The sequence below is a fragment of the Strongylocentrotus purpuratus genome, unplaced genomic scaffold, assembly GCF_000002235.5.
Source record: "Strongylocentrotus purpuratus isolate Spur 01 unplaced genomic scaffold, Spur_5.0 spur5_scaffold_7, whole genome shotgun sequence".
NCBI lineage: Eukaryota > Metazoa > Echinodermata > Echinoidea > Camarodonta > Strongylocentrotidae > Strongylocentrotus > Strongylocentrotus purpuratus.
In genome coordinates this window covers 15,301,058-15,316,410 of record NW_022145613.1, presented here as the reverse complement: position 1 = coordinate 15,316,410, position 15,353 = coordinate 15,301,058, and the positions used below count along the sequence as shown (strand labels likewise).

At 37.9% G+C, this 15,353-nt stretch overlaps 1 protein-coding gene across 1 annotated transcript; it reads right to left on the bottom strand.

Annotated features, from left to right (window-relative positions):
* Window positions 1–390: 390 nt before the first annotated feature.
* LOC576798 (telomeric repeat-binding factor 2) lies at window positions 391–15,077 on the bottom strand. The gene is made up of 9 exons (XM_030974250.1): window positions 14,867–15,077; window positions 12,545–12,786; window positions 10,087–10,185; window positions 8,396–8,542; window positions 7,367–7,495; window positions 5,731–5,794; window positions 5,216–5,276; window positions 4,382–4,521; window positions 391–4,001 (listed from the first exon to the last, which is right to left on the bottom strand). The coding sequence occupies exons 1-9, from the start codon at window positions 15,009–15,011 to the stop codon at window positions 3,730–3,732; spliced, it is 1,299 nt and encodes a 432-aa protein (XP_030830110.1). The 5' UTR covers window positions 15,012–15,077; the 3' UTR covers window positions 391–3,729.
* Between the last annotated feature and the right edge of the window lie 276 nt (window positions 15,078–15,353).

Below are 15,353 nucleotides of genomic sequence, written 5' to 3'. Positions count from 1 at the left end.
TCCTCTATTGTCTGCCATCCCGAAAGCAATCAAAGACTAGAGAGGGGAAGCAATTAACCCCACGCCCCCCCCCCCTTTTCTCCTCTCACAATTTGTACGACCAATTCCACTTCCTATCAAGTCTTTATATTATAGTATTTTCTTATCAATAACCTAAAAAGCTGAAATAGCAATGAAGTGGTCTCTTTTTTCTTTTCTTTCAACTATTTTGGCGTGGCTTTCCCCCTTCATCAACCTACGGACTGACGTCATTTTTGCTATTGCCCCAATACACATGTTGTCAAAATTCTTGGTCATCATGTAACCACTCTTTTCCCTTTTTTTCTCTCCTTGACCTCGTTTAAAACTAATGATCCGCAACGCTGTCACACCTGAACTGAGAAACACAAATCAGATTGTAATAAAACTGGGCTTTATTAACAAAGGTCCATTCGCAGACCAAAATCCACCTCACCTTCATTTCATTGAAAACCCAAACTTCAATTGAGTAGGCGTCCATGTATCAAACAAATACATGTGCAACAAATAACAATAAAGTGGAGCTTCAGACAGTATACAAAGTGACTACATGTGTATTATTATATTCAACTTGGATTCCCGTCATTTCATACAAAAATAATTCCCCAAGTATTTCCTTTTTCCCCTGATAAAATTTCAAAATTCTAGGATAATAATTTAAATCAATGGAAACTCGTTATAGCGAGGTCCTTGGGACTATGGAAACTATTTGTTACATCAGTAATCTTGTTTTATCAGGGTTTTAAAAAAAGGAGGTAGGACCAGCAAAAATCACTTTGTGATAATAGACATTTTGTTATATCAGAGCTCTTTATAATGCGGTTCCACTGTATAAACAAACCTGTCTACAAAGACTCTCTGTCTTTCTATACAGGTGGTCTTCAAGACAAGTGTGACTAAATACCAAAACAACCAAACTATATAATCAGTGCATGAGTTTGTTGGTAAAATATTGTCTGTGAAGCGCCAGAAGAGTGTTACACAGAGGTAACTGACCATCTCGATTCATACAGACAATACAGTAAAATGATTAAATCATAACAGTAAGTATGAGTCATGTATTTGTAAAGTGCCAAATCCATTTCATAAGATGATCTAGGCACTGACAGTCAGTGTAAATGAAAATCATAAACCTTCATATATACATTAAGGAAATATACAAGCATGACACAGATGAAATACAGAAATATTGGATGAATCAAAAGCAGATTTCACAAGGTGAAATTTAAGAGAATATTTATTTATCTGAGTTGAGGGCTGAGTCAGCGTCAAGCTACTTCGCTTTAATATGCTGTAGCCCTCCTGCATCTCATGTACTGAATGTTAATTATGCATTCAATATATTTGTAATAATTTTGTACATTTCTGTATATATACATATGAAATATTGTATCAATCCAATGTTAATTATGCATTCAATAGACTTGATCCAAGTCTGGTTAAAATCTGTTCAATGGTCTTTCGGAAAGAGACGTTAAAGGTCGGTCCCCAGACGTAAATAATCATATCTGATTGATACATGACTGTAAAAACCCAATTACATGATACCTCCATCACAACGTTTGGTGGCATATGCATAAAAATGGTTTCACATGTACATATCTTTCAAACCTTGGACAAAGGTGAAACTTATGAAATTCTTCATAGTTCATCTGTTCCATGTGAAGATAGAACTGGGTTCAAAGGTGGATAACTCTACAATTACATGTATGTCACATCCCCAAATTGACAATTCCAACTTGCTCATTCCTTCATTCAATTCATTTCATTACATGGGTTAAAACAATCATAAATCTATGCTACATGTATCAATCCTTTTATAAAATCTTCAGTTTCAATGGCACAGGGTCAAATGTCTTATGTCAAATGACATAGAACATATATTCTTGTAAGATATCAACATGCTATACACAGTGTTATGACAACATTCTTATAATGGGTGTAAATCATTTTTTATGTTTGCTTGCCCGACAAAGCAACATATGCTATATATGCGCGATAGCTCAGTCGGTAGAGCAGTGGTCTCGTAATCCGGTGACCCGGGTTCGAAACCAAGGCGAAGCGCCAGTGCCCTTTGGTAAGGCATTAAACCTCAGTACCAGGTCCCCTCGGAGAGGACCTAAAGCCGTCGTCCGTCTGGTTGCTTACTTACAAGCATTTATGCTTTCTTAGCAGTCAGGTAAAATAACCACCATCATTCATTCATTCAAAATACCATAATATCTCTTGGTGACCAAACGCAAAGTCAGTGCCAATCGATCCACTGCTTTAATCTGTGTATTAAACTTATCATGGTGACTCAAAATAGCAGTGTGCACTTTCTTTATAGAGGAAATCTGTATTCTATTAATACACTGTGCGTTTTAGTGGTCATTGCTGGAGGAGCAAGAGTAAGATAATTTCCCAAATGCTCTTCTGGGAGCCTTCAAGGGGCAAACTTGCCAGAGGTCAACCTGCAATGACTTACAAACCTCAAGAAAAAAAGAACAGACTTTTATACCAAAGAAGGAACTCCCGAAGATCATGGAGAATAAAACTGAATGGAAAATCTCGACAAATCAGTGCGATGTCCGCACATCCTAGTGGTAGTAGGAGAAATTCTCATGACTTCAAGCTATGAGGTCAAACTATGAGGTCAAGTCCAAGCTTAACTCACATACATGTACATTCATACAAGACCCCAGTTGCTGAAGAGGCTTTTTTCTGGTCCTTCAGCTGGACATTTATCCTGTGGTCCAACCCACGTGCCAACCCCAGAGCGGGCGATACCAAGCACCTTGTGGTTGATTGTTGAAGGACTCCATATGAACCTTAAAGGGATCTGGTAACTTTGTCTCAGATTCTTAAACAAAATCCTCGATTTAGCTCATGCTGCAATCATAATTATAAACCTTTAGGTCAGTCAGGAATTCCATGACATTTATAAGCCAATCAGATTACCAAGATATATATGATTGGAAATCAAAATCAAATTTTGCGTTTTCCTAACGGTTTTCATAACACTACAGTCTATTGGGTAAAACGAGTCTGGTACCTTTTTGAGGCACTTCTTGATCGTTTTGAAGTGCACTTTTTTTTAGGGCTTCAATATTACACCATTTCACAGACACTGATGACACGTAGGGCCGTGCACAAGGTTAACTTCACCTCACATAAATTCATATAAGATCCTGGCTGGTGATAAAGCACCTGTTTAACAACCCTAATTGTCAAAAGTGCAAGACATTACATTTTGGCCCACTTGCTAACTACGAAGCTAAACTCGCTTATATTCATACCAGCTGAGCTCCTAGTTGCTGATAACATCGTCGATGAGGTATTTATTTACAATAATCCTTTGCAACACCGGAATTATCAGGAATGTATTTAGCCATATTCCTAGTTGCTAATGAGGCCTTGGTGTACCATCGTCCTGTACTTATATTTCAGCTGTTCATTCATCCTGGTTGTAGAAAGTGTAAGCCATGTCGATTTCAGCCTACTTTCTGACCACAAAGCAGATAATACCAAGCACATCGTGGTTGATTGGTGAAGGGCTCAAGAACTCAAATTGTCAAATGTGCAAGTCATGTTGATTTTGGCCCACTTGGTGACGACAAAGCTCAACTCACATACATTCAAACCAGCTCCTAGATGCTGATACAGATGAGGTCTTCGTCTATGACTGTCCTTTTCTGCAGCTGTTGTCGTCTAAAACCATTATCCGTGTTCCTAGTTGCTGATGAGGCCTTGTTTTACCATTGTCCTGTACTTATCTTTCAGGTGCACATTCGTCCTGTTGCGGAAAGTGTAAGCCATGTTGATTTCGGCCCACTTGCCGACCCCGTAGCGGTTGATGCCGAGCTTGAGTTGTTCCTCCTCGTCCGAGGACCAGGGCCTTCTCTTGGTTGGTGAGGCGCTCTTATGCACCTTCCAGTGTCGCCGCTTTCCAGGGACTTCTCCCAGGGTGGCATCTACCTTGGGCGTACTGATGGATTTATCGCCTGATAGCAAAGAAATTGAAACAGCAACTAATAAAGTTGACTTTACATCATTTTTTTTTTTAATTCAAAGCATATAAATGACACTTTGAATGTCAAAAGTGTCATTTCAAACATCAACTGCTAAGTCAACTTCTTTTTTTAATTCCATGCATAAAAAGTGGCATTTTGAATGTAAAACTACATCTCCTCGATTAAATCTATTTCGCAGGATTGCATAATGGTAAACTCTAAATACTGTTCATACATAAGATTACATGTACATGTAGCAATGGTAGCATTGGACAGTAGCGACATTCAAAGATTCCCTGTCTTTTCCCAATTGAAATGTCCCGCTGTTTGAATCACCATTCAAAATTCAAAGTAGAAATCCTTGCCATTACCATTAATCCTTGTTCTCAATGCATCGTCTTCTTCACTCTCCAATATGCTGTCCCATTCTACTTTCTCAGCATTGTCCTTCGCACCAGACTTTACACCCCTGGAACTCTCTCCATACTTCAATGATCGAATGCTCCTTCCCCTGTATCAAGATCAAATAAAACAAGATCTACATTAAATATTGGGTGAGAAGGATTTTACAGGATAATCGTGAGTTCATGCTGACTGAGAGCTTAAAAGATAAGTTTGTTTGATTTAAAGCCCCACTGCACTAGTTATAGCTACCTGCGCCCTCTATATGGCAAACAATACCTAATCGGCAACCATTGGTCCCCCATGATGCCCTTTTTCTTATGTTAATTGAGAGCTGATTTCATGGGATAACAAAAAAAAAATATATACATTAAATATTGGGTGAGAAGGATTTTAAAAGGTAGCCCACAGTTCTAATTGGCATACAGCTTACCAGATAAATGCTTCTAATAAACATGTTTGTAACCTCTTTCCCCCCCCCCCCCCCTTCCCTGGTCTGCGATTCAGAAAAATGAACAGTTCCCAAAAGACAATATTCTTTTTCATACGATACAATGATTTCAGCTATGAGGACAAATCAAGGTTGGAGAGTGGGGAAAGAGCAGTATCTAATATATACAACCCTTGTATCGTGTGGGCCCTAATTTGTGCGAGGGCATATGGGTGTGTCAAGTAGTCTACTCACAAGTTGCTTTGATGATAATTGTGATTGACAGAAGTAACATCTCATGCTCATATTTTGCATATAATAATACGACATTTATTATAACCCTATGGTACAATTTAAGAATGCCATTTCTCACCTTTTTGCTGGACTACACTCTTCTTCAGATGTGGAGGAAGCCGTCAGAGTTCGACCACGCCCTAAAAGAAAACAACCATAAACAAACGACAATAAGATTTCCTTTGACAGAGGATCAGATAATCAATGGTATTAAAGATGCTGAGGCGCGATAGCTCAGTTGGTAGAGCAGTGATCTCGTAATACTGCTACCGGGTTCAAAACAAAGACGATGCGCTAGTACCCTTTGGTATTGCACTAATCCTCATTACCTAGTCCCTCAGGGAGGACCTAAAGCTGTCGGTCCTCTGGTTGCTTACTTACAAGCATTTATGCTTTCTTAGCAGTCAAAATAACCACCACTACACTACACTACATTTTCATTTTGTCTAACATTTCTGTGAAGCCAGAAAATGTTGCTAATCATGAATTTCTACCTTTTTTATGTGAAGAAATTTGCTAAAGTGCAGTTATTAATTTTGTATTTGTTGCTGGCTAAATAGAAAGGTCCATCAATAGTAATTTTTTATCACTTACGTGGAGAACTTCGTGAGGACGAGCTCGACTCCTCTTGTGATGTGGAGGCTTTTGCTTCTCCAACCTATCAAAAGAAAGAAAAATAAATAAATAATTGAAAGCAATTTCTCCATTTTATCCATGTCTCCAATTCTAACAAAAAAGCGATGTTGAATAATACTGTTTATATACAGTTAACAACTAAATTATTCATACCCCTTGTAAATTCATGTTTTTTGTAACTAAAGAATGTACACTGGACTGGTTGAATTAGGGTCTTTGTTAAATACTTGTAAATGTAATTTTTAATTATGTCATATTCTCAAGAAACATAAATTGGCACAAATCATTTTTTCACAGTTTAAAAATTACAAAACTTGGTAAGGGTATAAATAATTCAGTTGTAAGCTAAGCCACGGAGAATGAAACGACTTTCACTCTTCATGCGACAGGGGATTAAAACTGTCCAAATAAATGTATTGTATCTCATACCTTAAAGGTAAAGACTAGTATTGGAAATGCCCCAATTTCAAAAAATGAAATGGAAGCTCTCATTACCAATCATGTGAAAGAATATGTTTTGACTAATACATGATGATAACAAATTTGCCAGGAAACCGCCTACTTATTCATATATTTGGTAAATTTGTTTCTCTCATGGTCTGTGAGAGATATAGGGTAGTCCCATATACATCTTTCTGTGTATAGTGCTTGTAACTTTACGAAGAATGGGCCAAATTTCTTATCATTTTGATGATTCCAGAACCGTGCAGATGCTAGATGCTAGATGATCAACCTTTTCTGATCGATTCCACAACGTTTCTTTCACAATGCAATCGCATGACCATAACTGGTCTTTACCTTTAAAGCCCCACTGCACTAATTATAGCTACTTATGCCCTCTATATATCAAACATTGCCTAATCGATGACCATTGATCCCCCATGATCCTCTTTTTCTTATGTTAATTGAGAACTGAATTGATGAGATAACCACCTCAGTAACCTTGCAGGGTGGTCAAATACCTCCTGTAAACTAGTACAGATGGGCTTCAAAAAGCTTGCATCTTAATATTCATTGAGAAGTTTGATACCATGAAATAGATGGACACTGAACCAACCTCATATTAATATCTTTTCTTAAATCATTGTGAAGGTAAATTTTGTTATATGTCATCATAGGGGTCAAATGGACTATGAATATGTATTTTAAAGTGAGGGTTAACGTTATTGTATGAAGCCTGATAATGCAGTGGTGTTGTAGTCTACTGGATTAATATCACCAGACTGTGGTTCACTGGGTACAGGGTTCAAATCCCTGCCACAGGCGCTTACCATCCTTCGCAAGACACTCGTTTATATCTGCCACTCTTGACTCGTGTTAGGTGAATTCATATTGATAGGATGATATTCCTTGAATGTTTCAGTGCTTTATCAGGATAGCTAGGCTAGAGCTGGGTAATAACCTCACACTCTTTAGAAGTGCATGAAAAAAAAAAACACTTCATTCTTGTATTTCATTTTTTTCTTTTGCTTGTTTGTTTTGTTTTTGCCAATCTGGCAAAACTGTAATGTCACCTTATTGTTTCATTCACTCAGTATTATCTTCTAGCTAATCTAACTTTTTAGAAGAGGGGGAGAGAAAGTGATACATGTACCATTTTCTCTGACGCCTCAAGAACTTCTTTCCATACTTTAGGTCCACATGCCTTCTTCAGTTGACTGCAAGTGATGTGTTTTGGTCGTGCTGGGCCATGCTTCTGGATATTGTTCTTCTTGGCGATTATCTATGAGAAATTAAATTGATAAAAACAGATCAGATCAGAATACCGGTATTCAGTTTTCAAGATGAAATGATGAAATAAGAAATTGATTTAAAATATTACCTCATAAAATTTGTACATGCATTCTAAAATCTGATATGAAATGATTTGATGACTGAATTTCATATCATTCAAGGAAAATCAGTAGTTTGATCACTTGAGCCCCTAACAAAAGATTCTAAAATACTTTCCTCCTTCTCCTTATTTTAATTCATAAATATGGCACTCGATGATCAATAGTAAATATTGGCTCTTTAAATAGGCTTCCATGCAAAATCATTTTCAAAAGCAAATGTACATGGATGATGGGTATGTGCTAAGAAGAATTAAAGATAGTCATCAGCAAATCTTCAGAACTTTCTCCCCTTTTAACTAAAAATCATAGAGCCTTTCGATATTGTTGGCTGCCCGAAGAAGATCTACATATATGTATGTACTGTCAATGGCAGTCGCAGTGATGACCCACTTGGAGACAGACAATAAAAAAAATCACAATAGGTTTACGGTACCAAGTTTTCTCTTACACTGACATCATTGCGTCATCATAAAGCCAAGTTGTGCTTGAATTTATAGCAGATAAATGTACTGGTATTGTTTGATTTGATTACACATTGCTGTTTTGTGCCAGACTTATTTTCCATGGAAAATGGTTCATGGTTAGTCTTGATGGGTTTCAAGAAATATCAGAACTACCACAAAGCTAAAAACCTAAACTGATTAGCAACGTTTGATCCAACCAAGACCTTTCCCAAGATTGTTTATCTTTCAATTCAACAAGGACTTTTTCCAGATTTCTACTTGTCAATTCATTAAGCAATTTTTTTTCCTGATCATCTTTCAAACTGAGAATGAACCTGAATTTACCTCCAGGAGGAATGGTCTCTTGAACTGGTCGTGCATCTGTCTCAGGGTTGGTATCAAAGCCTGGCAGAACTTGTGATGACTGTGCGCTACATCAAATGGCTTGTTCTTCTTACCCGCTACCATGCCAGACAGGCTAGTCACAACCTCCTGAAAATTAGGATCCTTTGGTCAGTTGTGTCAGTTGTTACATTTTTAAACTAGATGGAACTTCGACTGCGCGCAGTTGAAATGATGCCTCCGTCATAGAGCAATTTTACAAACCAAAACAGAAGAAATTGTTCAAATTCAAGTTCAATTGTAATCCATTAACAGGTTCTCAGAATATCGTGATTACAAGCAATTTATCATATACATATATGACCCTTTGATCTTTGACCATATGACCCTAACATCTATCTACTCAGTTCATTGGCTCTGCAAGATGTCCCGAGTTAAATAGTAATCCATCTGTCAGTTCTAATGAGAATGCGTTCACAAGCTATTTTTGCATACATAATGAGCCCATGACCTTTGACCTTTGACCTCATGACCCAAGAATCTACTCAGTTCATTGGCTCTGCAAGATACATACATGATCTAAGTTTGGGAGGAATCCATCAATCTGTTCTAATGTTAATGCGATCACAAGCTATTTTTGCATGCATAATGAGCCGCATGACCTTTGACCTTGACCTCATGACCCCAAAATTTAATCAGTTCATCGGCTCTGCAAGTAACATATATGACCTAAGTTTGGCAGGAATCCATCAATCGGTTCTTGAGATAACGCGATCACGAGCTGTTTCAGCATACATAATGAGCCCTGTGACCTTTGACCTTTGACCTCGTGACCCCAAAATCTAATCAGTTCATCGTCTCTGCAAGATACATACATGACCTAAGTTTGGCAGGAATCCATCAATCGGTTCTTCAGATAACGCGATCACGAGCTGTTTTTGCATACATAATGAGCCCTGTGACCTTTGACCTTTGACCTCGTGACCCCAAAATCTAATCAGTTCATCGGCTCTGCAAGATACATACATGACCAAAATTTGGCAGGAATCCATCAATCGGTTCTTCAGATAACGCGATCACGAGAACGGGACGTACGGACGGACGGACGTACGTACGTACGGACGTACGTACGGACGGACGGACAACCCGAAAACATAATGCCTCCGGCTACTTCGTAACGGAGGCATAAAAACAGTTCTTAGTTTAAAAGCGCACTTTTTGATTTTGCTTACATTAAAATAGCTCATCATCGTCCTCAATGAGTCATGACTGACGGTGACCCTTTGTGACCCTATTGATGATGAAGTTCCAACCACTTCTATTCCGGGCATAGCGATTAGCTGTGCAGATGTTCATGCCAGTAATCTCTTTTATTCCGTCAGCCCATCAAAATTTTGGCCTACCACGTTTCCCTTGACCCTCAACACTACCTTGGGTATGATCTTCTTCAACAAAATTATTTTTATTTATTAACGTATTTCGAGTGTTTTGTATTTGGTTATCTTATCAGTTTTGTACGACAACGATGCTGACAGAGCGAGAGAGTAGAAGAGGTGGATAGAGCAGTGCAGAAAAGATAGAAAGATATAATGATCCAAGAGTTACACGAAGTAAACAATGTAGTTTAGCTTGGTAATCTGACATACTGTAATGAGGATAAATTCATCTTTTCAAGTTGGTGAAAATTGTATTACCTTGTCTTCTGCCGATCGTTTAATCTGCTTGGGCCAGAATGCAGCAAGGAGATCCTTAGCAGACTCTGTCTCATCAGCCCTTAACAGAGCAAGAACAGCCTACACACATAAATAACAATATAGATCATAGACATGATATATCATAATCATACAAACACAGATTGTTTTGGTAGTTGCAGACATTGGTTGAATAGTATTCAGTTACAGAGCGCCCTCTCCAGGTTTATGTTATGTAATGTATGGTTTGTGACATTAATTGTTTTCTTTTATACAGTCTGCAATTCATCATTTGTTTTTATATAACGTATTCTGTGCTTACTTTTTCATGTCAACCAAAGAATTAGTTGTTAATCTTTTCCTTTTCCTGGCATTTTTGTGACTCACTACAATTCCTACTGCTTTGTTTTCACTGTCTTCTTTATTTTGTCTTTGCTGAATAAAATAATCATTCATCTTTTCTTCATTTTGGTAATAATACATTACAATGTTCAAACTGTGGCTGTACCAAAGCTTGGCTGTCCAGGAACTAGAAGGGATGACTGAGTTTAACATTGTATTTGTGTTTTTCTTCTCAAATATGTAGGGTCACGTTCACAAACATTTATAAACACAAGTGACCCTACATGTATGAGAAGAAAAGCACTTGGAGAAATTCACTATTTTGAAAGCAAAATTCAATTTTACAAACAGAAAACCAACAGATGGGTTCTAAAGGAAAGAATACTAACATAATTTTTTGGAGAATGAGCAGTGGCATAAAATTTTACCTGCTGTAATGGGGGAAATAAAAACAAGGGAAACGCTCTCGGCGGTCTCGCCTGCATAACGCAATTCAATATGATAAACCAGAACGTTAATGACACTATGAACATGACAGACAATGAAAGCGGACAAAATATACAGTTCCTCAGGTAGACAAAGGGACATCCCTTCACTGCTATTATGTAAAAATGTGTAGAACAGGTGTCACATGCATATTCACCTGTTCTACACATTTTTACATAATAGCAGTGAAGGGATGTTCCTTTGTCTACCTGAGGAACTGTATATTTCGTCCGCTTTCATTGTCTGTCGTGTTCATAGTGTGACGTAGCGCTCATCCGCATCTCGCAACAACAATTATCGTAAATTTTATGTGGTACACTTTTGAACTGGTCAAATAATAAAAATTTGATGCCCTGGAAGGGACATAATTTCAATTCATTTACATAAAGTACCATAAATAATCAATGGAGCAAAATCTCACAATTCTGTGTAGAAGTTTAGTGTTCCAAATTTAGCTCTACCAGATATGGCAAACCAAATCAAAATCGGTCAAGAAATAAGGGAAAAGAAGCAATTTTTGGTATTTTTGGAATAAATTCACATAAATTACCATAATTAATTAATGGATAACAATTTCAAAATTCTGTGTAGAAGTTTAGTGTACCAAAGCAAACCAAATCAAAATCGGTCGAGAAATGAAAGAGAAAAAGCCTTTTTTTGTGATTTTGAATAAATTTGCATAAATTAGCATAGATAATGAATTTCACAATTCTGTGTAGAAATTTTTAAATCCCCCTCCTAGCCCTATCATATAAAACAATCAGAATCAAAATCGGTTGAGAAATAATGAAGAAGAAGCATTTTGAAAATCTTGGGTGTTGATGCCACAACAAAGTCTAAGTTGTTGACCTTAAATGACCTTTGGCCTTAGTGATCTGAAATTCTACTCACATGATTGGGGAGACTTGATAACCCTATAGTTCAAGTTTCATTGACTAAGAACTTATACTTTCAAAATTATATCAAAAATTCAAAAACTTAACCTTAGGTTAAGTTTTCGATGATGATGCTACAACATAGTCCAAGTCTGTTGACCTGAAATGACCTTTGACCTTGACTTTGTGATCTGAAATTCTACTCACATGATTGGGAATACTTGATTACCCTATAGTCAAAGTTTCATTGACTAAGAACTTATACTTTAAAAATTATATCAAAAATTCAAAAACTTAACCTTAGGTTAAGTTTCTGATGTTGACGCCGTCGCCGTCGCCGCCGCCGTCACCGGAAAAGCGGCGCCTATGTCTCTTTTTGCTACGCAGGCGAGACAAAAACTAGCTACCTGTCTAAACTGCACAAGCTAGTTTAGGTAAAGTATGTACAGATTCAATGCAAATCTGTACTGTTGTCTCATATGCAGAGATCAGTGCCCCGGATAAGAGAAAATCAATCCAGGCTCCATAGGTCACAACAGGGACCTGGGACCTGTTTCACAAAGCCCTTTTTCAATGACAAATGACAAAAATCAGTGACAAATCTGTTGATAACCAATCAGAAGCAAGGATTTCAGTAGCTTATAACAAAAACTGTCATTTGTAACTGATGACAAATTTTGTGAAACGCCCCCCTGGTTTACAAACTGCAGCAACTCAGACTGAGTCAAAATGATACGAAAATGAAAATATGTCCTTGCCTGGATCTTGACCAGCCGCCTCATCTCAGCTATGCTCTTCCTTATCGGACTCTTTTTCTCCAGGCTTGCTTCAAGTTTATCCACGTTGTCCAGGGCTATCTCCAGGGGTGTGCGATGCTCCTCATCCCCCTTGGTGTAGCTGAGATTGGTCTGCTCTCCGTCGGCAAGCAGGCAGAGAAGATGGATGAACTCGACGTGGTGGATCCTCTCCTGGTCGACCCCAGGGGTGTACTCCATCACTCCTGTAAAGCATTTACCACAAGATGAAAATTCTCATCAATGAAAATGTTGTAATGTGCTAGTAGAATATTTTGTCAAATTTCATTTCAGGCATCTAGGTCTAGTAGGTCTACTAGTATGAGGTCAGTGTTTTTGTAATGTAAATCGCACGTTAGCTCATTTAGTCATTAATCTCATATTAAAAATGTTTCTATCAAAAGATACAGCCCCTCCAGAATGCTGCAATATTCATATCGATTTGGCCAGAATCGACGAAAAAGACGTACACGCAGAGTTATGTTGTTTTGCTAAATTTAGCCAAACAGCTGTATCGCGCAATATGCAAGCGTATGCATAGCGTACGCATGTTATGCGCAACTTGCAGCTTGAGCCACGTAGTCTCCGCGATATGTGCCATTGACTAGTACGGCTATCCATACTTTCTTTCACAATACGCGCAGATGTTACGCGATGTAACCATCGTTTGGACTAAGCGGAGCTCCCGCCTGCCTAATTAGCTGATTCCAAATATGTGGGAAGGGTATTTTCAAATTTTCAAACCATTGTGCCAAATGATCCCTTGGGGCTAGCGGGAAAAAAAGCACCTGGATATTATCCTTAAGTCTAGCCCCACTTAAGCCATGGGGGGGGGGGCGGCTCAGGAAAGTGGCAAATTTTGGAGCTAGGATGTAAACAACATTTCAATCGCTGTTTTGACCAAGATATTTTTAGAATTTCGGGGGTGCCCCCCCCCCCCCCTTGGGAAATATGGAGAAAAACCTGCTCTTTCATATGACACCTCATTTATTGAGTTTCACCTTCAGGATCACGAAGCCTAAAGGTTTGAATTTTAAATTTTTTCATAAAATCATTGACCAATTTTCATGGTAGCGCAATGCACGTAGACTGCATAGGTCTAGGGATGCGTGCAATCTCTATGGGAAGTATTTTAGCACACAACATTGGGTGCGCGATCAGACACCCTACTCTAAGACTAACTTAAAGGACAAGTCCACTCGAAAAATAACTCACTTTCAATAAAAGCAGAAAAATCAGACAAACCAATCAAAAAAAGTTTGAGCAAAATCGGATAACTAATAAGAAAGTTATGAATTGTTGAAAAGTATGTAAAACTATGGAACAATGAGAATCACAACACAAATTGCCAAGATGGTTATCAGTTTGTGACGTCATGTCCTCACAACTTATCAATTGCTTTATATAGTTTAATCCCATTAATTTCCCTTTTTATCCCCCAAAACTTGATTTCCCCATGCCTTTGCCCAGGTTATATGATTTGTATCATAGTTGCATGCATGACATTTCCCAGAATTTGTTATGAATTTTTAAGAATTGATACTATTTTCTGAATATTGTATTTCATAATTATTGATTTTTATATAAAAAAATTATCAAAATTCAATTTTTCATGATTTAACTCTACAAAAATTACTCTTTATTTGTGCATCCACACAAAAACATATTACCAACAATCTAACTTGGATGCTGGTGAGAAGAAAAAAGATTCTTAGGGTGAAAATAGGAAATTTACATTATCAATATAAAGAAAATAATTAGTGGATAGTGAGGACCATACGTCACAGACTCATGAGTGAGTTGCCAATTTGTGTAGTGATTTTCAAAGTTTGTCATGTCATTACAAATTCATAACTTTCTTATTAGTTATCCGATTTTGCTCAAACTTTTTTTGATTGGTTCGTCTGATTTTTCTGGTTCTACTGAAAGTAAGTTATTTTTGGAGTGGACTTGGGCTTTAAGTCTAACGTCTTCATTTTAAGAAAATACACTCCAAAATTGCAAAAAAAAATTAAAAAATTGACACAAAACAGGTAAGAAAGATAACGATTTTTAAGTTTTAAATCATGATCGTTATTTAAACAATTGTGGAATATTTATATGATTTTTGGTGTGTTATATTAAGGAATCTCCACGCCCGAGTTACAGGTCCAAAGTATGGTTACAGTTGTGATCAAGCTCAAGCGCCGTTTGCGGCCGAGCCTTGGCTCTCTCACTGCTCAGGTATTATCCCCAGGCCCCAAGGCCCCACTCACTCCATAACAAAGCCAAAGCGAAATATATTACCTGTCATAAACGATCTTTCTGTTCTGGAATCGACGGTATGGTTCTGTTGGAACTCATCCCATGCCATCCAAGCAGCATAATCGAAAATCCATCCAAAAATCTCACAGTCATCTCCTGTTAGCAATAATTCTTTGTCGGAATCCATGATTTCTTGATCCAGAAAATACCAAACTTTGCGCGCTAGCGAAGAAACGGTATCTTGGAAGGTACAAACTCTCAGAGAGAAAAAAAAGTATGACGCTTTCCGCCGATTTTAAATTCCTTTACACGGATCCGGACCTCAGTGGCGGAGTTTGGAGGAGAGAGCGGGGGGGGGGGGGGGGGGGGGGTGGCACTACTGATCCTTTTTCATTTTAGAAACCTAAAGACATACCCTACGTACTAAAAAAATATAAAAAATGCCGTGACCAGAAAATGGTGACCTAACCCCCCCCCCCCCCCCCAACGAAACGAAATATCGATCGGCCAAATTTTCGGGACAAAAAAA